General features: G+C 43.5%; 2 protein-coding genes across 2 annotated transcripts; one reads left to right on the top strand and one right to left on the bottom strand.

Annotated features, from left to right (window-relative positions):
• The first annotated feature begins 278 nt into the window (after window positions 1-278).
• On the top strand, window positions 279-4,622 carry tmem168b (transmembrane protein 168b). The gene is made up of 4 exons (XM_047595396.1): window positions 279-1,743; window positions 1,945-2,087; window positions 2,295-2,569; window positions 3,176-4,622. The coding sequence occupies exons 1-4, from the start codon at window positions 625-627 to the stop codon at window positions 3,721-3,723; spliced, it is 2,085 nt and encodes a 694-aa protein (XP_047451352.1). The 5' UTR covers window positions 279-624; the 3' UTR covers window positions 3,724-4,622.
• A 1,088-nt stretch (window positions 4,623-5,710) lies between these two features.
• ptdss2 (phosphatidylserine synthase 2) lies at window positions 5,711-24,691 on the bottom strand. Its single transcript, XM_047595397.1, has 13 exons — window positions 23,709-24,691; window positions 22,813-23,161; window positions 19,279-19,380; window positions 17,070-17,152; window positions 15,351-15,418; window positions 14,595-14,729; window positions 13,291-13,341; window positions 12,721-12,834; window positions 11,709-11,827; window positions 11,443-11,557; window positions 11,120-11,265; window positions 10,794-10,979; window positions 5,711-8,691 (listed from the first exon to the last, which is right to left on the bottom strand). The coding sequence occupies exons 2-13, from the start codon at window positions 23,037-23,039 to the stop codon at window positions 8,538-8,540; spliced, it is 1,500 nt and encodes a 499-aa protein (XP_047451353.1). The 5' UTR covers window positions 23,040-23,161; window positions 23,709-24,691; the 3' UTR covers window positions 5,711-8,537.
• Window positions 24,692-26,170: the final 1,479 nt, after the last annotated feature.

A 26,170-nucleotide genomic window follows, 5' to 3' on the forward strand; every position in this document is an offset into this window, starting at 1 on the left:
ATTGGTAAATATTTTATTGCCAACTGTAGTATTTTACTAAATCCAAAATATTTGCCTTAGTACCTTTTGGAAAACAAAAGATAAAAAATAAATTACAAAAGCACAAAACTGTAAGGAGCATGCTGCAGCAGAAGGCAAAAATTACTCACTCAGGCAAAATTTGTAATCGTATCATTATTTATTCAGATCTCTTATTTTGTGGAAACGTATAAAAAAATGCGGGTTACTTCTTTAACGTTGTAAAATCAGTTTGACCTTCCGCGCTTGCCGTAGTTCAGGCAGAAACATGGCGTCCATCACCTGACTCAAAAGTTTTGACGTGACAAACTTTTTGAACTAATATGCCTTTCACACTCCTGGCAGCTGCTTTCAGGACAGTAGTTCTGCTGCATTTTAAATCCGCACCGGACACTAGATGAAAGAATACAAAGACCGACCGTCAAGATGTAAATATGCTGACGCTTCGCTGCTAGCTAACAGTTGCTAAGTTAGCTACTTTCAAAAGTTCCTGGCAACTTTGTTAAGTTGTCGCGGGATTTGAAATATTATAACGGACAGATAAACTGACTGTACCTGCTAAGGGTCAGTTTTTTTGGGTTGGGACATTTTGTTTTTCGTTTCAAAATGTGTCGTTTTCTACGCTACTGTGTCAGCCATTGCCTGCACGCGGCCATGACCCGGCTGGATGAGGTCAACGGAGAGGTGAGCGTGTGGTCGTCTGTCCGGTGGCTGGGCTACCTGTCCAGCCTTAACCTGCTCGTAGCCCTGTGTCTGGGTCTCTATGTCCAGTGGGAGAGCACCGCGGAGTCCACCCTCCTTGTCATTTTTGTCCTGGCTGTGCTTGTCTTCGGCACGGCGAGTGTACTGTACTACTACTTCAACATGGAGAAGCTCAGCCTGAGCCTCCTCCACCTGTGGTTCGGCTTCCTGCAGGGTCTGCTCTGCTTCCTCAACAGTCCCACCCTAGAGAGCGACGCCAGGGCGCAGGCGGCCAACTACCTGCTGCTGAGCAGCGTGACCCTGAGGACGCTGTGGGCGCTGCTGGAGAGGATGTTTGGGCGTACGAGGTACCGTCCTGCCTTCCTCACCTCGGCTGAGAGGCAGGAGCTGGTGGGCTTCGCCGCAGCCAGCATGGTGCTGCTCATCCAGAAGTCCCTGAGCGTGATGGTGCTGGTGGTGGCGTTGGCCACGGTCATGGTCGCGCTCCGGATGAAAGCTGTCCTGGCCCTTCCCAACTTGGTGGCCTTTGCTGTCATCACTGGCGTGCTGTTCTTCAAGTCCCTGAGCGTCAACACTAACCCATTCGCCCTCGCATGCTTCTTCGGCCAGCTCATCTGTGACCCCCTGCTGGATGTGTACTTCAGCGGCCTCTCTGTGACTGAGCGCTGGCAGCCTTTTCTGGTGTGGAAGGGCCTGTGGCGCCGCCTGTCCCTCCTGCCTCTGCTGGTGGTGGAGGCGACCTTCATCATCCTAGCTGCCCACAAGCTGGATAAGTGGTACCTGACAGTCCTGGCCTTTGCTGTGTGTGTGCCCTTCTGGATCTTTTGCCACATGGTGTTGGTCATTACTGTGTGGGGCTTTCACACCAAGCTCAGCGACTGCCAGCGGTTGTGCTTGGCAGAGGTCAGCAGCCTGGACAAAGTGATGGCCTCAAAGGGCATGAGGCATTTCAGCCTCATCTCCGAACAGCTCGCCGCCTTCACGCTGTCGTCAACTGTTGCTGTTGCTGCTCTTTGCTGGCAGGTAGGGGCACCTAGAAAGTGGCTTGAAACAGCGTGACATTTCAGTTGCATAGATCTGACAGACTAGAACAGTATAACCTCCCCATATTACAAATCTACACAGTGTTTGTTTACTTATGTCCCAAATCTTTAGGTCACACTTTATTTTACATCAGTTTCCACTGTACGTCTTTGAATGACCTGTGTGGATTTCGTGTTGCAGGGCTCCAGCAGTACCTTTGTGAGCATGTTTCTACTCGTTCTGCCCCTTGAGTCTCTGTTCCACGGACTCTTCTACGAGCTTGGGAGCAGCCTCGGAGGAACCAGTGTGGGTTATGCAGTAGTCATCCCCACCAACTACTGCAGGTAGTGCACAAGTCAAACCGGACGCACTCCAGTCAGTTTAGATTGGGTGACTTTGTGTGTAATACCAGTCATACTGGTTGGATGTTAGTTTTATTCTTGCCTTTGACTCAGTAAATATACTGTGATGTATTGTGAAATGGTATAGTCTTCATAGACACATGATTCAGTTAACTTTCCTCTTCTGTTTTGTTTGTGTTCGTCCTGTAGTCCTGATGGTCAGCCTATGCTGCTGCCTCCAAGTCAGGTGCATGAGCTGAACAAGCGCTCTACAGGTATGTTGAGTAATGTGCAACGTTTCTTCGCCCACCACCTGATTGAGAACTTTGGCTGCGACTATTCCACCAGCGGGGTGACCCTGGAAGCTCTGCAGGCCAAGATCAAATCCTTTTTCGAGCTCCGCACAGCAGATGGGCCTCGCCATGACACATATGTGATCTACTACAGCGGTCACACACACCGCACAGGAGAGTGGGCGCTGGCAGGTGAGAGAGGCATTAAGTTGCATGAAGGAGTTAACATTAGTTGGTCTGTGTAGTAGTTGTTGGCCTTGGTCTGCTGACCACCTACCAAATGCTTCCTACGTCTGCCAATGGTGGCATAGTTACTAACGTAGCTGTTTTACCTCCATCTCTAGATTTCTCTAGGTTTTGTGTGTTTTCTACAGCGGTGGATGGGACTTCACCTCCTCATTGCTATTGTTTGTCTAATCTAGTAACAGTAACATGCCAAGGAATTTGACAAAGCACAGGGGAACTCTGGTTGGTGTTCAGCAGACGAATCAAAGGCCAACAAAGGGTGAATTAGAGGTTGGGGCTGCATACTTAATTGATCAGTAAGTAAATGGGATAATGCCCAACATGTTAATACCTGACACCTCGAAGGGTATTTTACTGCTTATACCATGGTCACTAGCCAAAGAAGACAAGACAGAAGAAATGTTTTTTTCATACCACAGATGGAAAAACAGAGGGAATGACTGATCAGATCATTATGAACCCACATTTTACGTGACCAGAAAATCTTATTCTTCTACAAACGGTTTGTTGCTGTGTGATGTGTAATCAGCTGGTCCCTGTGTTCATCATCAGGAGGAGACACTCTTCGCCTGGACCAGCTGGTGGAGTGGTGGAGGGAGAAGAACGGCAGCTTGTGTTCACGCCTCATCGTGGTGCTGGACTGTGACAACTCGTTGCCGTGGGTCAACGACATCAGGAACGTGGAAGGTCTGTACATAGCCGTGCAGGGAGCAACACTAGCCAGGGTGACCGACCCTGAGCTCCAGGACCCCCCTCAGCTCGGAGACTTCACCGCTCAGTGGGTGGAGTACAACTGCAACTCGAACAGCAACATCCAGTGGTCAGGGAGGGACAGGGCGGTCACTGCCATCTACGGCATCTCCAAGCACTGGAGCGACTACAAACTGCATCTGCCAACAGGAAGCGACGTCACCAATCACTGGAGCATGTACTTCCCCCGGATCACCTACCCGGTGGTCCACTTGGCACAGTGGACAGGCGGCCGGAACCAGATGTCCATCTGCGACATCTGTCTGCGATGTCTCAAGAGAATCAAGCTCAACTGGTTTCCACCAGCCATACTGGACACAGGGCAAGGCTTCAAACTGGTCAGATCGTAGGTGTGCGAGCGAGGGCTGTTTCTATGTGTAGAATATATTTCACACAGAATATTTCCTAAAAATGAGTTTCTCTGAAAATGGGCAGCTATTGGATTGTAAACTCATCTCTAACCAGCACTCTGAGTCACTTAAAAATGAACCTGTTACTGAAGGGGGCATTGAAATTTGTAGCCTTTTAAGTACACATTTTTATATTCCTTAAAGAGTTGAGTGTGTGTGTGTGTGTGTGTTTTTAGATTTGACTTGCAGGTCTCATCCTGTACTTTCCTTGACAGACAGACATGACCGTTGTGGGGACGAGACTGAGCACATTCACACTATTTTACAAAGGTTATGTTATTTCCTGTTAGATCTGATTCCACCTTGAATATACTGTATGTACAGTCACGTTGTGCCTTTTACCCGAAAATCACCAAACTCCCTCGGCCTACCTCCTTCATTCTAAACCAAAGTGGCCGTGGTACATTTTCAGACGAAGATCTCAGGCGTTTTGTAAGTTGTCGGTTCCTAGAGTTCCAAATCTGGCGGTATTCTGTTTTGATGAAATGATTCCTTCACTACTTCTCTCTGTGTTTGACACTCATTGCTTATCGTAGGCTTGAACGCATTGCTTTTTGTCTGTTCTAACACTCTTTAACGTACTTTAAATCCTCTCCAGCTGCTACAGGGAGACACGGAAGTGTTTTGAAAACTGTTCTGATGAATGCACTAAATGCAGATATGTACGGGAAATGCAGTGAGAATTATATGCATTTTTTTCCTCTTGTTCGTTTCAGTTTACCCTCACTAGGCTATGCAGCTTTATTCTAATCACTCCAAAGTGTTTGCAAAGGGATTCGTGGTAAGAAAACCAGGTGAAAGATGAAACTATGCAATAAAAAAAAAAGAAGTGAAACGTTGCTAAGTTTACTGGGCTTAATTTCCCTCATTACGTATATTCTGCCAAAACGTCTGACTAGCACCAAAGCAATCTGGGTCAGTATTTCCTAAGACCTTTTAGAGGGTCTCCTGGGAACAACATTGTGATTTGGTGCTGTTTACTAGATGGTGAACAGGGATATAGGAAACAGATGGTGGTGACAGCTACACTGATTACATTTTAAGAACAGTCGGGTCAGAGCATCTCTGAAACTGAGGCTCTGGTAGTCTAAAGGAAAGAAAAGTGGTGATTGGCCAGAGATGCTTTGGCCAGTTTTCTGCTGAGACGCCATGTCCTGCCATTTATGTGGATGTTACCTGCACATATACCACCTACCTAAACATTGCTGTCAACTGTGCAGTGTTCACATTCATGGAAACATTCCCTGAAAGCAGTGGCCTCTTTCAGCATAATGTGACCTGCACAACAGCACCACAGCGAGTTCACGGCGTCGAGTTGGACTCCTAATTGCTCAGAGATCAATTCAATCGACTATCCGTGGGATATGCTTGACAAACAAGTCCGATCCATCAAGTAGTGTCTTGGAGTCAGATACCACAGCACACCTCCGGGACTGTTTTGGTTCCAAAGGGGACAGGTGGTCATTATATTATGGCTGTTCAGTATGGAGTAAAGAAAAACATGATTTAGCCGTGTACACCGACACTTAAAGCAGCTGCAACTCAGGTGGAGGTGGGTATTAAATCACCATCAGCAGGGATGTCGGATGTAGCCACACCGTGGGGAACTATGACAAACACAAGCAGCTGCACAATCAATTGTGTAATTTGATAAAAATAAAGTTTATGTGGCAATAGTGTGAAAAGGATCGTGGTGTATTTGCCAGTTGACATTCGACTGTAGTGAAGGAGGTAGTTATTGTTCAGGTTTGTGACTGTCTGCCTTGTTTACTGCTCTACTCATCAGGAATACTCATCTCCGTGTTGACGAAAAACGAACTAACTGCAAATAGCAAACCTTAGTCCCAACTGATTTATAGTTAGTAACAGCCATTTATTCAAAACCCAAACTTTCCATCTGTTAAAGTAAATCAATCACTGGGCGACGTTCAGGGTTTTCAGTTGCTTTTATTGAAAACATTATAAAAGTATGTGACGCAGCAGCATATTTCAGTTTTTAAATGATCTTAACATGTTCACATTTATACAAACCAAAGCGGCCTTTATTTGTCAGTGATCACAGGGCAAAGATAAGACAACATCTGCCGCCCCCACGTGGCTGCAAGTGATACTACACAGAACCCTCAAACACTAAAGGAAAAGATCTCGTTTTGTTTGGTTGTTTTTGGCCAATTCCCATTTGGTTTTTACAGTTAATTTAAGATTGAGAATTCACCATTTTGTGGTTTCAGAGCTGATGTGCAAATTCATGACTTGGGTTGGTTTGAGTTTTCAGTTTTTGACCCCAGTGTAAGTCTAGACCTAGTTGTCCAGCTCACGTCTAAAAAGCTTTCATTCAAGGAAAGAAAAATATAACTGCATTAGCACATCACAGGATAACGAGAACAGACTTTGTAACATCAGATAAACATTTGTAGGGTTTAAAGTTTGCACAGCAATCACCGTATTAATGTGAGAAACTGAAGGGATTAATTGCAAATGAGCCTCACAGAAGCTTCAACTTAGTGTTTGCGGCAAAATAAAAATCACAGATGATCAAACCCTCTCGTTTGAACAACAGCTTCTGATGGATTACATTCACAAGAAAATCACTATAGTGTCACCGAACATCAGCCTAGTTTACAGCAGAGGTTGGAGCTAGGTTCACAGATGTCATCTACGTCACTGGAACACATCAAGTAACACAGGAACGTACAACTGATCTCTGACAACCACAGGACAAAGACTAGAGGTGTTTTAATAAGTGAGGCCAGAACATACTGTTGTTTTCAGTTTGACTATTTTTTTTTTCCAGAGTAAAGCTAATTTTTGGTCTCCTTTAGGAATCTTATGAACATTTAACCAGAGCTGCGCTTAACAACGTAACTAGATTAAGCTGTTGAATGATATCAAATCGAGAAAACAGTGCTGATTAGAAATCTAATCATAACGCAGAGTCTACAAATTCCTTGTTTTGTCCACTTAAACCCAAAACAAATTTAGTTTGCTCAAGCATCAAGTCTCAAACTTGAGAAGCCACAGAAAGAGAGTGTTTGGCAATGCTTGAAAAATGAATCATTACAACAACGGTTAATAAATTACTTATTGACTAGGTCCAAGCAGCTCTACTCTTAGCAACTCTGTTACTGGTACAGATACATAGGTTTCATACATTTAGACAGAAAATGAGAAGTTTCGACAACGTCACAGTTCCAGTGAATTTGGTTTCAGACCCCTCCAGGAAACATTTTCTAACACAGACACTGTACGCATACGCAGCTTGTCCTCGAACGTAAGGTGAAGAGGAATCAAAGTGAGGTTTACCGGCGGTTTGCGAGGCTCAGGCGGGTCTGGGTGGCATCTATGGCTTTAGCAGGAATGAGATTTAAGCTTTGGCTGATTGCGTGTGCAATATGGCGACCCCCATAGTAAAAACGATGGTTCTCTTCCCAAACCAAAACACCCTGAACCTTCGCTTCCCTCCTCTCAACCTGATCTTCTTTCTCTTTTAGGAAACTTAACCAACACGTAACATGACATTTCTGTAATAATAAAACATTAAGAAATCGAGCATCAATCAAGTTCACGTTCTGATGCGACTCGAGCGGAGGGACGCCTGGCGGCGCGCTGCGTTACCGCGAGCCAACATCAGAGGAGAAGTTGTGATTGTCATGGATGTGTTCGTTAGAGCGCTGCAGGTTTCTCATCTCACAAAACTAGTGTTTATAATCAGCCGACCCTAAAGAAATATCAACAGTGAAAATAAAACAATAAAAAACATCTACAAAAGAACCCAAACTATTATCTTATTTAGCACGTATAATATAACCAGTTAAATAACTAGGAAATGGTACATCTTGATTTTATTTTTAGTTTCTAAACAAACTCCGTGTTCTCTACAAGAACGCAGCCAGAGAGGAGTGAAAGGCTTTGAGCGGTTTTCCTCTCTGAATCATACTGAGGGAGACTCAGTGCTTCCAGGAATGAAGCCTGAACTGATCATTGTCTCCCACATGTAAACAAAGCATCACGTACCTGGGACCCATTCCACTTTAAATCACCCAGCTAATTAAGTGTCATTTCCTCTGAGAACTGAACCGAGTTTTAACCGCTCCACGGTGACAAAGTGCCCCAAGTCCCAGGTTGATGCTGAGGGTTGCATAGCAGTGGACAATAATTGGAATCAGATCAGTCCTTACATGTGCAGGAACTTGTTACTGCTCCGGGCGCTCTGCCTTTTCTCACCGGCACTTCTGCGACAGCACAGCACAGAACTAAGCATATTTACAGAGGCAGATATGTTCCTGACGCTCGTCTCGTTTTCTAAGACAAAGTGCAGCCGAGAGAAATGGAAACTACTGTCGATTATTGGTCAATTTATCTACTTCCCATCTACTCCTTCCACCACTCCTCACCTTTGATTCAGTTTTGTCTTTTTCCCCGTCGTCACCCAAAATTCTAAATAATGTACAAATAACACAAACATGTATCTTGTCCTGTGTACAACTCCCCAAAATGTTCGTTAAAAAGTAGAATGAGGTAAATCCCTGTAGTATGACAACTACACAATGCAGCAAATCAAACCCCCCCTCCCCCTCATTGCTTCTGTTTAATTTCTACCTGGTTCATGTAGGCACAACAACGATCTACGGGGGCATGTGTGTGTCCGTCTGGTTGCCTCTACGCGTCTCTTCTTCTCTTTTATTTTTTTTTCCCCCATCAAACCCGTGTCCTTCTCCCCTTCAGTCGCTGCAGACTATGTGACCGCCTTCCTCTCAGGACTTCCTCTGCCGCAGCGCCTCAGAGCTGCCGTTCAGTTTGCTTCGCCCCGATGGCGTCGCTGTGCTGCCGTTGCCCAGAGGCCGGTCCCAGTCAGTGGGGACTTCCTGCCTGCGCCGGCGGGTCTCTTTGTAGCGGAGTGTGATGTCACTGTGGGAAAATCGGAAGAAAGCAGACACGCTATTAATAGAAAATCACTCGTCTTCCCAGCTGAATTCTGCTACGGGTGTAGTGAAATAAAGGGATTATCTCGACTGCTCCTGACGGGGATCTCAAGGACTAGAACCCCTCACTGGTGCACTGGATTGGGTAATGTGACAACAACACACTGTACAGCTGGATAAATCGTATTTTCCAATGATACTTTGCCTTCTCTGGTCAAAGATGTGTGGAGTTGGGTGACTGGTCTGACGATCAGACACTTCAAGTGTGCAGTATATATAGTATATTATGACAAGAAGGCTAAAATGAACTTTTAAAGGATTCAGTAGTGCTTAACAGTGAGGTCCCTCATCCTTCTGTCTCCAGTCATGTAGAAGAAACTTTGGTGGCTGCTACTACCATGCACATCCCTCTCTGGAGACAGGGTTCAGTTTGTCTGTTGTGTACTATAGAGACATGACTCCAAGGCAGAAGAAAAGCTCCTTGTACAGATATGAAGGGATCATCGAAAAACACGACATCACCACAATTACAGGTGACTATAAACACAGCATTGTGAATACTCTATTCCATTTCTGCTAATAAATTCTTGTAAATCCTACACACTGGACATTTGTAACAATTATTAATACAACATGAATGACATGGCATGCTTTGGTGTCCCTGATGTATTGTACAACAGGAGGGATGTGCACCAGAACAATTGATGGAGGTGATTTTATTGGCTCTCATTAAGAGATGAAGGAAACATGCTGACGCAGAGTGGGTGTGTGTGTGTGTGTGTGTGTGTGTGTGTGTGTGGGTGTGTGTGTGTGTGTGTCTCAGGGCGTCAACACTTCCTCATTCATTCACAATACCAGCTGCATGTCATCTGCATCCCTGAGCTGACAGCAACTGAGACTAAAAATGACTTGAAAGCAAATGAAAATGATCAAATTCACCAGAGCAACAAACTGCAGTGTCATGCCAAAGATGGATCCATGAGGAGTAATATCCGAGTTCCCTGAGGGACCCCAAAAAAACCCACCAATTAGAATGATGGGTCCTAACAATGATGTAGACTTCTGTCCTACACTCACCTCACCTGACTAGGACACTGCTGCTGAACAGGAGCAGGAAGGAGGGAAGGAAAAAAGGAGAAGGGGAAGCCATAGGAGAGGTGGAGAAAATGGATAAAAGGCTTAACGTGCTGGGGCAGAGCTGCACTCAACAGGATGTGAGTCCAACCAAATCACTGCACGAGGTCATGAGGAAAAAGTAATTCAGACATAAACTCAAGCTCACATTAGACGGGATCTGTCCCAGGTGAAGCCACATTTATGAAATCTAGTTGACTGCTGTGATTAAACCGTACTTTAGGGATGCAATTATTTGAGTTCCTGTGCCAGGCATAATGGAAAATATCAAAAGAAATTCAGAACCAGGTCAGCGTGGGGTCAGGCACCCAATAAAATGCTCTCTGGATTACAACCAGCACAAGCCACCGAACTTAAATCATACCACTACTATTACTAACAATAAGAACACAACTCCTGTCCTGGACTTTTGTGACGAAATATATCACGAGGTAAATGTTTGCAATAGTTTGTTAATTCATAGATTTTATGTTAAAATATGATAAGAAAATGTTTGATGATTATTGTTGTAGGTTAGATGAAACTCAACATACAGTGAAGCCAAGTGTCAATTTGACCTGCCTGTAAAACAGCAGCATGTGAATGGATGTTATTTCTTTCTGGTGTATGATTTTCTAGTTTGAGAAAGGACTTATTTGGCAAGAAACTTGAAATAAGTAACATACACATATACATACAGGGGGGTAGAAGATGTGCAACAGGATAAGCAATGAACCCAGGGAGAGAGAACACTGACAGCATCTGACACCATTATCCTTCCTCATATCGCATACAAATACAGTTTCATGACCAAAACACAAGTGGAGTTCATATAATTTGGACCTGACTCAACTTCAGTCTCAGGTCTGTTGTAAATATGACTTAAATTTATCTTATATGCACCAGAAATAGGTGTTTTACATCAAGTTTACTAAATTCTAACCCTCACCCACTTTCCCTTCGCACACTTCTTACCGGATGAAAAACCTCCACAGGGTCCAGATGAGTATGAGGAGGATTCCTAACAACCAGCACTGTGTGACGAAGAAGGGGATGGGCAGCATGATGGTTTTGGGGTCGTACTTGACGACTATGAGGAACTCAGTGACTGTGATTGCTGCTACCAGCCAAGCCTGCTGGCCAAGCTTCTTGTGGAACTTCCTGTTAGTAAAAAACAATAAGTTATTATCAACTAGATTATGAACATTTTTACTCTAAGTTGTCTCTGGAAAATTCTTTGCTTCTAACTGAAATTATTTTTACAGTTAAAGGTAAGAACCCTAAACCACTCCGCTACTCACGGGTGATCCATGAAGTCGTAGATCTCCCTCATGGCCACACCTCCCACGTTGACAAAAAAGACGAGGCGGAGCAGCACGAGGTAGTGCTCAGGAGGCATCCACAACACGAACTTCAGGTAGAAGGTGTTCAGCTCCGCCAAGAGGAACTGATGAGGGGAGAGATACAGTAATGTGGATCCAAATTCAGAAACACCAAAAAAAAAAAAAAAAAAAAAAAATATGCTCGTTCCCTAACATTTGATCATGAATGATCAGGGTTTGTGTTTCCTTTCTTGTCCCTGTTCTGTAATAACTTCCTCCGTCAGTAACGTGATATTTCTCACCATGAAGATGATGCCTAACACAGCCAGCCAGCGACGGAGGTTCGATGCAGGCTTCCACTCAAACTTCACCCAGCTGTACGGTGTGAACTGGAATGCTATACGCTTTATCTTCCCCCTGTGAGGCACACAGCAGACGTAATATTAGATGAAGAAAACAAACACAGATCACGACAACACGGCCAAGGCTGGACTCCCAGTGGAGACGCTGAAAGTGGATTGCATCGACGAGCGGATGTGTGAGTGATGCAGAATTAATGAAGTCCTACTTGTATGTAGGAATGTTCCAGAGGCCTTGCCACTGGTAGGGCTTCATGGACAACCAGGCCAGAGTCTTCATGCCGCAGTAGATGCCCAAACCGTTGCACACCAGCACGTCCATGATCCACTGGGGAGGGAAAAGCATTTCATTAAAGGGTGAAGGGAGCACAGCGACCGTGATCCACCTACACACATTATTAGATTAGATACGTCCTTTGGATTGTGTGGGTGTGAGCAGATTACGCTCGACTCCCGGCTTAGTATTTGTTGCAGTCTGCGGAGAAGACACAACAGTGTTTCTATTTGAGAAGAATCACAGAATACATTCGATACGTATGAACTTGTACCATAAAACATTCCTCTTGCAACATTGTAAGCAACTTTGCAACTGTAGGCAATTTGAGTAAATTCAACACATGCGGTATCTGTTCTGCAAAATGGCTCATAAAAGGCGCATGACTTTTTGCTTTGCTTCAACAGCAAGGCTACATTTTGTAGCTTCCGTCTGTTCCCATGGTGATTCACAAGACAGGGGTGGTTTATCTAATGTGGACAAATGTGAGTCATATTTAGTGCAGTGACGTCCGCAGCACATTCACATCTAACACCGGACTGAGAAAGTGCGTTTTAGTTCAGAGAACATTGGCAGAATTACGTTTGCAGTTTACACCGACTACATATCTACAGCTTCACGTTTTTTACATGAAATGATCAGATAAGAAATATGCCTTCATATGCTCTAAAACACAACACAATATTTGACTTGTGCTAACTGTTTGTGCCCGCTGTGGCACATTGAATATGGTGTCAATAAAAAAACAAGCCTGAAAATAAACTCCTGCTATATTTACAACCTCTGCAAAACTCACACCACCCGATGCTGACCTCATGAAAGACGAGCATGGAAACGGCCACACGAGGCGCGTTAATTCTGATTATTCTGATTATTAGTGGAGAATCTGTGTCCATGTAATGAGATGGTTCGAAGAAAGCAAAGGAGCAGAAACACTTGTGACATACATGGTCCCACCAGCACTCTGAGAAGTTGGGTAACTGGTGCTCCAGGCTGTACTCCAGGAACTCGAACATGACGCTGATTATCATACACATCCACCAGTCCCGAATCATCAGAGTCTGGAGGAAAAAAAACAAGAGTAGAGAGACCAGTCGGCGAGACACTAAGAGAAAGAAACTTAACACCATCCAGTGTCAAACATCCGCGCTTTAAGTCTTTGTAAATAAACTATTTTATTTTACTTTTATTGTAATAAGGTAATTGTGTGGTAATTGTATCTGAGTGGGTACTTAACGACTGAGGCGCTTGTCGATAAATTTATGTAAATGTGAAACATCTTCCTCCCCAGTGCATCTAAATGTGTTCTATCTGTAATCACTGGCTCAGAAATGGTCGTCATCCCAGCGTGGTGGTAAGGCTCACCGCCACAAATATCCCTCATTAGTCACATGCTCAACTGCTTCCATGAAGCAGGAACTGAAAATAATTTTGGTTAAATTAGACAGCTCAACTGCTGATTCTTAGTCATCACAAGAGCACAGCTGAAACCAGGCAGCTAGTGCGTCCAAACCTACCTTGATGTACCATCCCAGAAAGTGAGCTGGAACAAATCCGTCCATCTTGTCCTGCAGACATAAATCTACGTATTAATTTAACACCATATTATCCTGGCAAATCCTCCGATATATCACACAATCCTGTCCACTTCTGCTTAGATTAGTACAAAAAGCGCATCCCTCAGGTTATTATGACCCGTCACCTGAAGGCCACAGGACATAAATGCTGATAAATATGCAAATGAGCAGCACCACATCCAGAGAGCAGGGTCATTTCAGGTGACTGTCCTGTTTTTAAACCACCTGCAACCAACACCAGGCTGCTACACAGACAGCAACATTGTTCAATTGTGCTACAGTAGCTCATCAATCATGTGTGTCACTGTCTTCTCTACAGCTTTCCTTTTAAGCTCATTTTCCAGAGTGTGACTGACTTTCCAGTTCACCAATACCCTTCGCACATCGGGCTGCTTCACCTATGTGAACCGAAATAGCAGGTGCCCCTGGAGACGTCCACACAGTCTGTGCAGCTAATTCCTACTTGTAGTTTTGGTTGTGCAGGTAGAATGTGGGCCCTCGTGTTGGAATGAATCACCACATCTAGTTCACATCGGTGCAGAGCAGAAATGAGCACAGTGAGTACTGGGTCACTGAACAGGACAAAACTTAGTGGGGCATCGTGACACATGAAAAAAAAAAAAAAATCCATCTATAAGCAGCTGTTTACTGCATTTCTGTTTCAGCAGCATAGTTCTTTTCAACAGCACAGCTGAAGTGCACAGTATTTAGATTCAGATTCAGCTTAGTAATGTATGGATATATCCAGACTGGTCACAAGGCATTTTTAAAAATGCATTTGTTTTGCATTTGTTTTACGGTTCCCATGAACCAAAACCAAACACTGAGGAAGGTGGCTAAACGTGTCAGCTGCACTTTACAGAAGTGAGAAGTGATTTTGTTATCTGGTCACTTATTTACTTTTAGCTGTTCACTGTTACTGATGTTCTACATCAAAGAAGGCTTTACTGTTAAACTAAATTAAAGAAAAAAATAACATCAGAAGTATTTTTTTTTCTACAGTTCACTTCAAAATGGGTTTATAATAAATATGTGTCTGAATGCTTGAATATCCTGTTCACAGAGCAGCTCTGAAAGGTGGCCTGTTACAAGTTTTTATATACCTATATACCCGTACATACAGATATACAAATAATGACTATAATTATTGCAGCATTTCTAAAATGAAAAATATGTTGCTCAGAGTAGATTCATATGCAAAGATGTGGGAATGTAAAATAACAGAATAAAATCAAAGTTCTCACCCAGATGTTGTGGAAAGGGTCTGTAGTGTTCCCTGAGTCGTACATGAGGCAGTTTCCTCCATAGTCGCGCTCAGGGAGGGGCACCCCCAGTTTGGGGTCAATGTACTTCATGAACTGTCGTCCATCGTGCACCGTCTGGATACCGAGGTAAGAAGAAAAAAGTAAAGTATCATAAAAATGGATTTATTTTTAACTTTTCATCAAACTAGAGCTTTAACGTTCCTGTGTTAAGTCCAGGATCTAGTAGGATCTAGTTATCTATTATTTGTTAGTGTCCTGGCTTGGTTCGGACTCAGTGCGGCTTGTTTAAAGGGTCTGGCTCAGTGACAGACTGTTTGATTAAACTGGAAGGAAGAAAAGAGGCTTCAAGGGATCACAGCAGAAAAAACAGCACAGATTGGAGAAGAAATCTGGTAGAAAATCCTACGTTTTGGCAAGGTTTTGAGATGCCTTCATTGACTCTATCTGGACTTAGATGGATTTATACCAAAGGTCAGTGTGAGCGTTTGACCCGCTCTGAGAAGCTGAACGAGTTCTGCTGCCACGTTGTGAGGAAGGAGGAGGCACTGGATCACCGAAATTATTCAGTAAAACTCTGAAGAAAGAAGCACTCGCTGTGTAACTGACATACTTCAAGTCACTGGTGTATGGAGTTCACATCAGCAGTGTACTGGCCTGTGCATAAGCTGCCGTGTGCACAATTCTTTGCATGTTCATGCAAGTCTTTGCAGACATTGACATAATCAACACACCAACCTGAAATAGGATGAAGATGAGGAACAGTTCGTAGACGACGGTGACACAAAGCCAGAACCTCCAATAAGCTGCAGCAAGAAAGAAAACAACATGTTACACATACGATACAAGCCAAGTCACATCATAAAAAAAATATGTTGGATTACAACTAGGCTGACGTGCGCCCGAGTGCCCGAATGACTCTATTCACGTCCGTCATTCCTCATTTTGACATTTAAAGTGTGAGTACGGCATTTAAAAAGAACTCATGACCACACACACACACAAAAAACCAAGCTGCTAGGAGAACATGTAGTGTAACTGTTGTCAAATCAAGACATTAATTGGAGGTGTTTTCTTCCTGAATGATGACAACCTGAATTACTAACTAGTATCTATAGTGCGTTTTATCACAACACGAGTCTGGTAACGCAGCATTTGGATTTTATTATGGCTGTTACTGCTCTGTCCATCACAGCTTAAAGTCCATCCAAACGACTGGATCAGCCCAGCACATGTGTTTTCTACCACCATGGAACAATTCAGTGATAAATGAAGGACTGCCATAGATAATGTAATTTCATTTTTAAAATAAAATGAAATGACTAATATAAAAGTAGTAGTAACAACCAGCAGTTTTTTTAAATTCCCCCTTTTACTGTTATTTTAAATTTGTATGTATTCACGTGTATAAGCTCAGCTAAAGTAACACTCCCAGCCAGCGACCCAGCAGGAGTTACAAGATGGAAATCTGAAGATTTTTTGTTTGGTTTTTTTCCCCACAGGGTACCAACTGAAATGCTTCGATGAGAACAATACCAGGACCTACTCGGCTGGCTCAACAGGTCAGAGAGTGTGACGCAGTGTCTCCCTACACACACACCACATCTCTCAACACAAAAGGAACGAGGAGCAGTGGCAAAGTAATTTCTTGCCTGACCATTATAAGCCGAAAAACAGGCAACAATATTCAGCGTGTCTCCACACCCTGTTATCTTCCTTCCTTCCCTCCCTCCCCTTCCCCTCCCTCTGGAGTCTGTTGCTGTGTGAGAAGAAAAGCCTCTGGACGGACAACTTCTTTTAAACACAGCTCTGTTAAACCAGATATAATTTGTCGTGTAAACCAGACAGATGCCTTTCACAAGCACCAGCAGCCCCGGCCTCAAACTGTAACCGATACTGAAATACATTTAAAAAAAAAAATCTCTGCTTCCAGTGGAGTCACAAACAGCCAACTCTCATGAAATACTAACTCATTTTTTCCACTAGTCATTATGGTGGCATTAGCTAACTTCACTGCTTGTGAACAATGTGCTGGGGCTCATTTATCACAGTTAAGTAGATATAAGCCCTCAAAGGGAGGCGTGTTCGGGGTATGGCTTGATTGACGTGTCTGAACTGGAGCGACGGAAAATCCGTTTGGAAGAGGTAAGCCAGGAGTGTCATGTACTGGTGAACCAGAGTCACATGCACGCTGCTTTTATTCAGCTGTGATACGACTCCTTGCTAGTAGTTTTATTGTGCACAATGAGCAGTGGATTATGTGTTATGTGTCATGTATCAGGTTTCTAGCGTCACCATGCCGCCCACATAGGACAGCCCTACAACAGCCTGAATCACTGGAGATTACTGCCATAAAATTCAACCTGTATGTCCACACACTTCTATTACTGTAGCACGCAGCTGATGTTTTACACTCCTGTGATGTCTTTATATGAGTGATACACACGCTTGTCATACCTGGATGTGGTCGGGTGAAAGGTCCATCTTTGGCCTGTGTCACTCCGAAACAGAGGAACACCAGGATGCTGGCCACAATCCCCCTAAAGGAGAACAATTACAAACACAAACATATGGTTTACACCTGTGCTACACAACAACACATAAAAGTAACATACAAGACACACCAAAGCCTTGAAAGCACACACTCATCCTTCTCTGCAGACTTTCTCAAAGATCTCTGATGACAGTGTGAGTGAGTGTAAATATATCATGTAAATATATTTTTGGACACTGACACAAGTTTTGTCATATTGTTTACCACTGCTGGACTTAACAGTTGTGTTAAGATCTGAAATCAGGAAAGCAGAAAGGACGTTACTCTGAATCTACAAGCAGACAGGCTTAAGAGACTTGGGATACAATGAGATTACAGCTTGTGTCTTTTAATGGGTGTAAAGGTTTGACTGTGTAACTGATTATCTGGGAAATTAATTATACTAACTGTCATTCAATGAGTACTATAATCAAAGTGTGTGAACTAGTGATCCCAAATTAAATGTGTTATGAGAGGAGGATTCGGACTGTGTGTGTGTGTGTGTGTGTGTGTGTGTGTGTGTGTGTGTGTGTGTGTGTGTGTGAGTGTGAGTGTGTGAGTGTTCTCTGCTGCCAGGAAGAAGATCTAGGATCTTTATCCCGACGAGCCGGACTGCGCTGACGGCAGCAAATCCAGTTAAGAACCGTCCCACAATCCCACAACCACACATTCACTCGGCCTCACAAACACTCGCGTCACTGACACGGCCTGCTCGTGCTTTCTTGATTGTTCCAGTCTGTCTTCGAAACACACAGTTCCATTAAAGCAAATGAAAAATGATGGCAACTCTGGTGAGCCGTGCCGCACAAATCTCAATCTTAAAGCAACAGCAAACCAACAAGAGGGAGAACCCCAGAGTTCAAAGCACCGTGTCATTTTATAAAACCCTGCTCGGAAAAATTAGAAGCGACGGCATTACCCTCCTGGTTTCCATTTTGCCACATACAAAGCAGCCACGGCCAACAAACCAGCAGTAGTTCAGATTATTCGTCCTATTCATGTGCACTACTATTTATAACTACCATACTGTGAAATGGTTGTAGGCAGTTTAGATGTTAAAATACCCATACATACAATCAGGGTGATATTTGCTCAGTTTCAAATTCTAGCTACACACAGTTATTCAGCCAGAATCACAAGAAGAACCTGCAGCAGATTACATGCCCTCCACAGATGCAGTATTAACAGCTTGGAGTCAGTCTGGGATTACAGGAAGAGACACAAGACAACTGAACAGAAGAACTGTGCAAGTGCTGGCACCGTCTAAGTATTCGGATCAACCAAAGGCAAAGGGAGGAGACGCGAAACGCAGAGTTGTTTTGCTTTTCAACGCTTTTGTTCACTTCAGTTTCCATGAGAGTAATAGAGAGTAAATTCCATTGTATTGTACTGTGTTTTAAAAGAATGAGCCATAAAACCTACTCGCCATAACTTAATCTCAGTCAATACCTAATAAAACGGTTTCTTAGGAACCGTGCTCTTCTCTTTCATGGTCACGATGCTTGTATTACTCTGTGAATAGCCGCACACCTCTTGGTTTGACGCGTGGCCTTGAGAGAGGGCCAGCTGGGCTTAAGGTGAATGCTACTGAAAAAGAAAGTGACTGCCTTTGAAACTACTTCTGCACCTCATCCAGGCTGTGGCTTCAGGCCAAGTGATGTTAAATATAAGATAACAACGCTAGTAGTCTACTGATTATGTGATATCAGGTTTCAAATGTCAATGTGACATGAACCACGGGGCCGACACACACACACACACACACACACACACACACACACACACACACACACACACACACACACACACACATACACATACTTCTACAATTTCCTGGAATTTTACACACACAGGAAAGCATGTCAACATGGCATACCATTAGGACACAGTCACCTTAACCAACAGAGAACAGGAACAGAGAGGCTGATTAGTGAGTAACCATTCTGAAGTATTGGTGGAAAACAGCTTCTTATAAAACATGCTCAACTTGCATCTAGCTCTAAATGGTGGATATATAAACATATTTTACATCCCATGTTTCTTTAGTTAGTGGAATACTTTTGGTCTGCTCTGGGGCCCTGCAGGGTTTTGGCTTCGCGGACACAGAGGAAGGGAAATTACAGCCCCACTAACCTTTTGGTGTTGTAGGCCGTGTCCTGAGGAGTCTCCTCCAACAGAGTGACGTAGACTAGAGCACAGGTCAGAATGAACAGCACTGTCACAGTATGGGCTCGCCTGTGGAGCAAGAGGGAGAAAACAGTTAATACTGCTTCTAGAGAAGAACATTAGAAGAGAAGTTTTACCTGACAGGCCACAGAGAAAGTTTTTACAATCCGAGTGTCTTAAAGCGTAACATCCTGTTAAGAGAAAGGAAAAATGTTGTCTCAACTAATCCAAAGAGAGCACGGGGGGAAAATGGAGGCAGTGGACATGGGATAAAACAGAAGAGTTGAAACAGATTTCTCTTGGGAAACTGGGCTACTGCAGCTGAAAATAGCTGCAAAAATGGTGGAGAACAAACTTTGGTTCAAGCCAACAGGAAACCGTCAAAAATAGACGTTGCCTCTGTGTTCTGTGAAAAAAACTCCTCGTGATACAATGATTACATACAAGTTGAATTGAGTCGAGTGTGAAGGCCTTCGTGTCGGATGGAGGCGGTTCTCTCCCAGATCACCCCATGGCAGTAAACAAACCTTGGCCTTTGTCAGAAGATGGTACGATATACTGTGCATCCACACTTATCTCAGCTGAGGGGGCAAAGTTTTATTTATCACACTTTCTGGGTCGAGAGTTTAAATTATGTAATGAACACCTGGAGTCCTCAATTAGAGAGCAGCGCTTTGCAAGAGCTTAACGTGACATTATTCCAAGGAGAAACACGGTGAATCACTAGAAACCTTCTTCTCGTTCGCGGAAGGTTCAGACTGATCAAGCAGCAGGTGGAATAATCTTGACATGTTTTGCGATTAGAGTCGTTACGGCTTATCGGGATCAGGACTGGAGCCGATCCAGAACGCTTTTAAAATCTTGACCTGCTGCAAATCCTTTACACTGTATGTTTCTTCAAAACATACTAGCCAACAAAAACATCACCCTGTGCTTGGTTACAACACACACACACCTGAGAATACTACGTGCAAGTGGATTGCGAAACTCAGCGTCAACAAATGACACTTTTGTTAAGTTAATAAATGATAAGACATTGTGTACCAATGTACGGTGCGTGAACTTGAATTACGTTTTGCTGTTTGTTTGTTTTTTGTCATTTCTTTACCTCGTTGGATAGTCGTTAGCAAAGACACACAAAAAATGAAATGGTGAGAGGGAGAACGACATGCAACAAAAGTTGGAATAACACGTCACGGGTCGACTGCTCAACCAGGCGGGTCAGTTGTTACGTATGTTATCTGTTCAACACAACTAAGCATCTAGTAATTTAAGATTAGACCTGTGTTGTGTATTCTTCCTATCAGCTATTTAAACTGAAATTTGCATGTGCCACTGACTGCAACAGTCGGTTATGTTTTAGAAGTTCCGACACAGCAAGGGAGCTCAATTGAGGCCACTTCTGTCCATCAAACTACACGACATCACCCCCTCCACCAGCCCTTTGGTACAGTCTGAGTCACAAAGACGTCATGTCAGATGTCATTAGCATTTTCTCCCTGTTCCACCTCCTTATCCAACCTGTTTGGCAGGAGACACAAGGGAGAGCAGGGCCTGGCTTCTCTCTTGCTTTGACAACCGTACAACACCACAGGGAGTGAAAAGACGCTGCCGAGACATCAGTGCGGTGCAAACGAGAGACAGCCTAAGCTTCCAACAAAATGTATCTCAAAGCCTGTGGGTGCAGAATAAATGAGCTTCTTATTCAACATATGGAGAAATAAAAGAATTTTGTCCCGAGGCTAAATGCGAGGCGTGGAAGTGGGATGACAAAAAGGTTGAGAACCTAACCAGACGTGTCCCTTTGCCTGTAATCAGACTGCACAGAACGTGCTATTTATGGAAAAACAAAATGTGCTATGCTAGCACAACATTTCGTGCCATCACGACACATAATGTGTTCGCCTCCTAATCCAACACACTCTTCACAGAAAAAAAGATGCTTATTCAACTGCAGCCTGTACTAACAGGAATCAGCTGCATGCCATGTAGTTATCCTCCTTAAGAACCAGAGGAAGCTTCTATCACGCACAACGTTCCTAGATGTAACTGTGTAACACTCCCACACAGAGCCAGCGCATTCCTGTATTCACTCTATGATCAGAGGTGTTTTATAAAATGTAACTGCTGGATGTACATGGAAATGACAGGAAAACTGGCTCCTTGTTTTCTCCAGTTTTCGCCGTGTTTGTACACGCAGTGTTTTAGATTCACTACAGTCAAACGTTTTTGAAGCTGACCACATGTCAAACAGCTACAAAGCCATTAAACGTTATCAGTTCCCCATTAGAAACAAACTGGGAGTGTCAAGCACTTGGACGCCGAATTCCTTAAACGTGCAATCACACAAATCACAGGCAGTACCAAGGAGAGCTGGTCATTTTAAGGCCGGCATAAGGATTTAGTCAAACTAATTACAAAATGTTGGGACTGCATCTTGGCCACTGTCTTCCCACTAGGCTGCCAGTTAAATCTAATGCTATCTAAAACTGTGACCCCTTCAACTCTGTCTTGTGGTTGGTATTTGTTGAAACTCCTTAGACTGGAGGATGTCTACCTTACCTTACCAGATGCATTATGTAGTGCTGCTAAATTACACTACATTTTTAAAAAAAAAAATCTTGTTATGAGTATTCAGTCCACCATATAGTATAATGACCATATGTCTCTTGTGTATACTGCAAGCTTTTAAAATCAGTGGGCATGTTTGCATGCTGTTAATGGCTCCACTCCTGAAACATATATAATATACAATATATACAAGGTTCACTCTGAGAGGACCCCTCTCCTCTGCGCTCTCCACACATATTGGATATTGTGTTAGATTCTTATTGACTCCTGTATCGCACACAAAGCAGGGATGAAACACGCATACCCCTGCTCTGCCTTAAATATTCCTGGAGCGACAGGTTGAAGGTCCAGGATGGCTATAAATTGAAGACACCAGCAGAAAGGAATGCTGCTTTTCTGGACCAGCCGCAAACTCTCGTGCAACAAGACCTGCATCGGGCACTTATCAGCACTTTGTGTCTGTGTGCGTGTGTGCATGTGTGTGCATGTGTGTGTACTCCTGTCAGTGGCTGCATCTGCACTCATTCCTCCAGTTTACCACATGGGCATAATATCGGTCTTGACTTCAAGCCAGTTGTGGATCTCTTTCTGCTGAAGGCGCAGGGTGGGATATTAGCTTGGGTCTCATCAACAACTAGCTCTGAGGTTAGGCCTGCAGTGTAAACATCTGCAGCAGCACAAATTAGTCCTTTAAAAGTGACACCATGCATGTAGCAGGCTTAGGTGAATCGCAAAAGCACATTTTCTATTTACATTACATAAATAAGGGTACATTAACTTGGAACAAGGTCACAGTATTTGTGTTGGTTAAAGGAGGTCACCTTGATCACCTTCAAACACATAAGCAGACTATCTTTCTGCAGGTACTGTTTGGAGGAACTATTTTCCTTGCACATACAGATATTGTTGACACTGCCAGAAACAACTCACCAGAAAAAGGTGTTGGTCCCGTCGTCATAGACCTCAGACTCCGTGTTCCTGCGGTGCAGACTGTCCCTGGAGATCTGCTTCATCACCTTGGCTTTTATTGGGCCGCTCTGATCCGGACACCCGGGATCCACCGCGCCGTTGTTCACCTGCTCTGCGGCGGCGGAGGAGCCCTTGCCAGTGGCGCTGACCGCCGCCGCGCCGCTTCTCCTCGACTCGGGCTTGGTCATGGCTTCACCCGACGACCGACCCACGGCCCACGGCGCTTCAAAACGTTCCTGTGCGGGTTGGTTTATCCCGGAGCTCTGCCGTCATCCGCGTCAGCCCCACCCAAGTGACAGTCAGCAGCATCCTGGGGTGGTCGGAGGAAGTGAGCGTTACTAGGACGGTATTAGGGAGGGGAGCAAACCTGACAATCTCGTCCTGCGGCTTTTTGTCTTTTTTTTTTTTTTTTTTAAACCGTGACCTGCACAGACACGCGAGAGAGAAATGTGGCGTGGGCTGCTGCTCAAATCAAAGCCGGCGACAAGCGGGACAAGAGTGTCATGTGTCAGCAATGGCGACCGCGTGTGGACACGACAAAACCCAATGTGAGGAGATATGCCACATATATATTCTTTAAAATCACCCCGGTTCCTGCACTGCGATGGAAACGTAGCCTTGACGTTAGTCAGCTCGGTGGAGCTTTTTTTTTTTTTTTTTTTTTTTTTTTTTTTGTAGCGCACTAATTTCTGACTGTTTGACCTTGCTACAAGGCTATGGTAACTAACAAGCTTGTCATCAATTAATTAACCGACACAAAACCTTCATTATTCAAGAACTCGTTTACTGTCCATGTTGAGAAACTGTCCGTACACCAGCTAGCTATCGGTTCGGTTTAAACTAGCGTTATTACTTACCAGATGAATTTATGGGATTACTGACTGCAGTCCGGAGGAGTTCACGAACTGCTCGCGCTACATTGGTACCGCACGGTCAAGCGCGTCCGTTTAGCAAACAGAGAAACGCGTTTTTGGTGGCGACTGTGTCACAGTGGAGACTGACACTCATGTAGCCACAGACGGACGAGCCTCGCCGCACCACGGATCCTACAGTCTGAACATCACATGGACATTAGCTGGAGCAACAACGCCGCTTCCTGTTTATGTTCGCTAAAATAAAAGCCACTCCCGTCGTCACCAATAGAGGCGTTTTATTTTGAAAATACAGTTCTTGTTTTGGTAGGTTTATTTCGGCTACTTTGCGAAGCTTGTGTAACTTGACAGTCTGGCATACAACGGCGGGTTTAGATGAGGATCGTCCATTTAAAGTCGTCAGTGACGAGCAAACGTTAAAGTTGCATAATCCCGCAGTAACAGCGGCTCAAAACAAGTAACTTGGTAGCAGCACACTATTTGACTGGACAAACCTTAAAAACGTCTATTAAAATCGTGATTTTACCAAATGTTTTGAACATGCACGCAATGGGTCGTTTATATGACGTAACTTCCGCCTAGTCTGCGCCTCACAGTCAGTAAATAAAGAGATGCATGTAACAGAAAAATAATTTCCAGCGTAGGCTTCAGTTATGATGAAAGTAGGGATAACATGAAAGGATTATAATGAGCTAAAACGTGTCAGCTTGATTGTTCATACTTTCAGAATTGAGAAAGAAAGAAAGAAAGAAAGAAAGAAAGAAAGAAAGAAAGAAAGAAATAAGTACAGCATGGAAAAACTTGGCCACTAATCTGTGGTTTTCTTAATTATTATTATTGTTATAGTGACATTAATTCAACAATTATTCACTCAGCATAATAAACATTCTCCAAAGCAATTCTGGGGTAATATGGCTGCAAAAGAAACTGTGTATTTGCCTTTAATAAAGTTGTTACTTTTATCTGTTCTTTCTTGAAATGTCAAACAGCATCATATATTTTATTTCCATAAACAATCTCAAGATTTTTAATGGCAGTTAAGTCCCCCTACCATCCTCAGCGACTTGATTTGGCCACTGATGAAGCAATCTGAAAACCTGCTGTCTGCTATGCAGACACTTTTTTTTTTTTAATCTTCAACAACTGTTACCGAAGCCTTTAAGAGCTTCACACCACTGGGTTAGTACAAACTTTGCAAACTCTTCCCCACCAAGTAAATCTAGTAAAAGATCCATTCAGAAGACTCTTCTCATGACTTAATTATCCAGCTTGGAAAGTCCCTCAGCTGACAGCACATGGTAAAACCACATTTACTGTGTCTCCCTCTTGTGCAAGCATCCTCACTGAACTCCAGGCTTGAAAAAAAAAAAAAAAAAATGAAAAGGCTCTTCTGTACTTGGGTATTTTTATTTTACTTTAACTTGTCCAAACAGTATCTCAGAAAAAAATCTAACTTTTTAACTCCAGTAGGATAATCAATAGCCTTTACAAAACAAGCATTTACATTTAAAGATTTTAACTTGTAACTGATCGACAATTCTAAAATATCAACAATTGAGGATGCTAAAAATAATCATTTGTAGTTATTAGTGTGGATTTATTGCTAACACATCTGTACATTGACATACAGTTTTGAATTAACTTTGGATATCACTATTTTCATACATGTTTTTCAGTCATTATATTAGTGTAGGGATATATCCTATGCAATATTTTATTTATTTTTATGACAATCTCTTTCGTGTTTTCATTTGCAAGTGTTATTTTCACCTGTGTCTGATCTGATCTGTATTGTCGTACCCACAGACAAAGGCAGCGTGCTCTGCAGGCCAGAGGAGACACACTGAGGCCTAACAATCCTAATGACCGCCGTCGATCATAAATTCCCGAGGCAAAAGTTTTGTATTCGTAAAGGTAAATTAATGGCAGGAGCCCAAAGCCCAAGGCTTTTAGCGTTTGTCTAAAGTCGCTTTATAATGTTTGACTCGGTGGAATATAAAACAATTAGCATTCACAAATAAAGCCCACCCTCTGTGTGACGCTGCTCCTTTGAAGAGTCTTCTTGTTTCTACAAAGGACACCCGTCAATATATCCTCTGACCGTGGTTCGGAGCATAGCATGCTGCCAGATGAGGCACACGACACAAATCTGGGGTTTAACATACCTGTGAAACGTATCCCTCTGCTAACATAATGGCGAGGCAAAGTTCAAAAGAAGTTCATGGGTCACCTAGACAAAAGAACACAGCCATTAAGTCTTACCTTGAAAGAAAAGTGCACAAGTATTTGCACTGATTAGCGGACCATAGTGCAGTTTACGTCTTTGTTCCTGTAAAGATAATACAAAACTCTAACAGAACTAGACACACATTTATAGCAGAAATCATTTATGGTGTATCACCCTATTGGATGCTACCTGATGGATTCATTAAGTGAATAAGGTATGT

Source organism: Mugil cephalus, chromosome 10 (genome assembly GCF_022458985.1).
Source record: "Mugil cephalus isolate CIBA_MC_2020 chromosome 10, CIBA_Mcephalus_1.1, whole genome shotgun sequence".
Lineage (NCBI taxonomy): Eukaryota > Metazoa > Chordata > Actinopteri > Mugiliformes > Mugilidae > Mugil > Mugil cephalus.

Bases quoted from the DNA above. Each gene is read 5' to 3' on its own strand.
- tmem168b (XM_047595396.1), top strand. From the start codon at position 625: ATGTGTCGTTTTCTACGCTACTGTGTCAGCCATTGCCTGCACGCGGCC. The intron at 1,744-1,944 runs GTAGGGGCACCT...TTCGTGTTGCAG, and splicing joins TTGCTGCTCTTTGCTGGCAG to GGCTCCAGCAGTACCTTTGT. The intron at 2,088-2,294 runs GTAGTGCACAAG...TTCGTCCTGTAG, and splicing joins ATCCCCACCAACTACTGCAG to TCCTGATGGTCAGCCTATGC.
- ptdss2 (XM_047595397.1), bottom strand. From the start codon at position 23,039: ATGACCAAGCCCGAGTCGAGGAGAAGCGGCGCGGCGGCGGTCAGCGCC. The intron at 12,835-13,290 runs GTAGGTTTGGAC...TTTTTCCTCCAG, and splicing joins TTCTGGGATGGTACATCAAG to ACTCTGATGATTCGGGACTG. The intron at 11,828-12,720 runs GTATGTCACAAG...TTCCCTCCCCAG, and splicing joins CAGAGTGCTGGTGGGACCAT to TGGATCATGGACGTGCTGGT.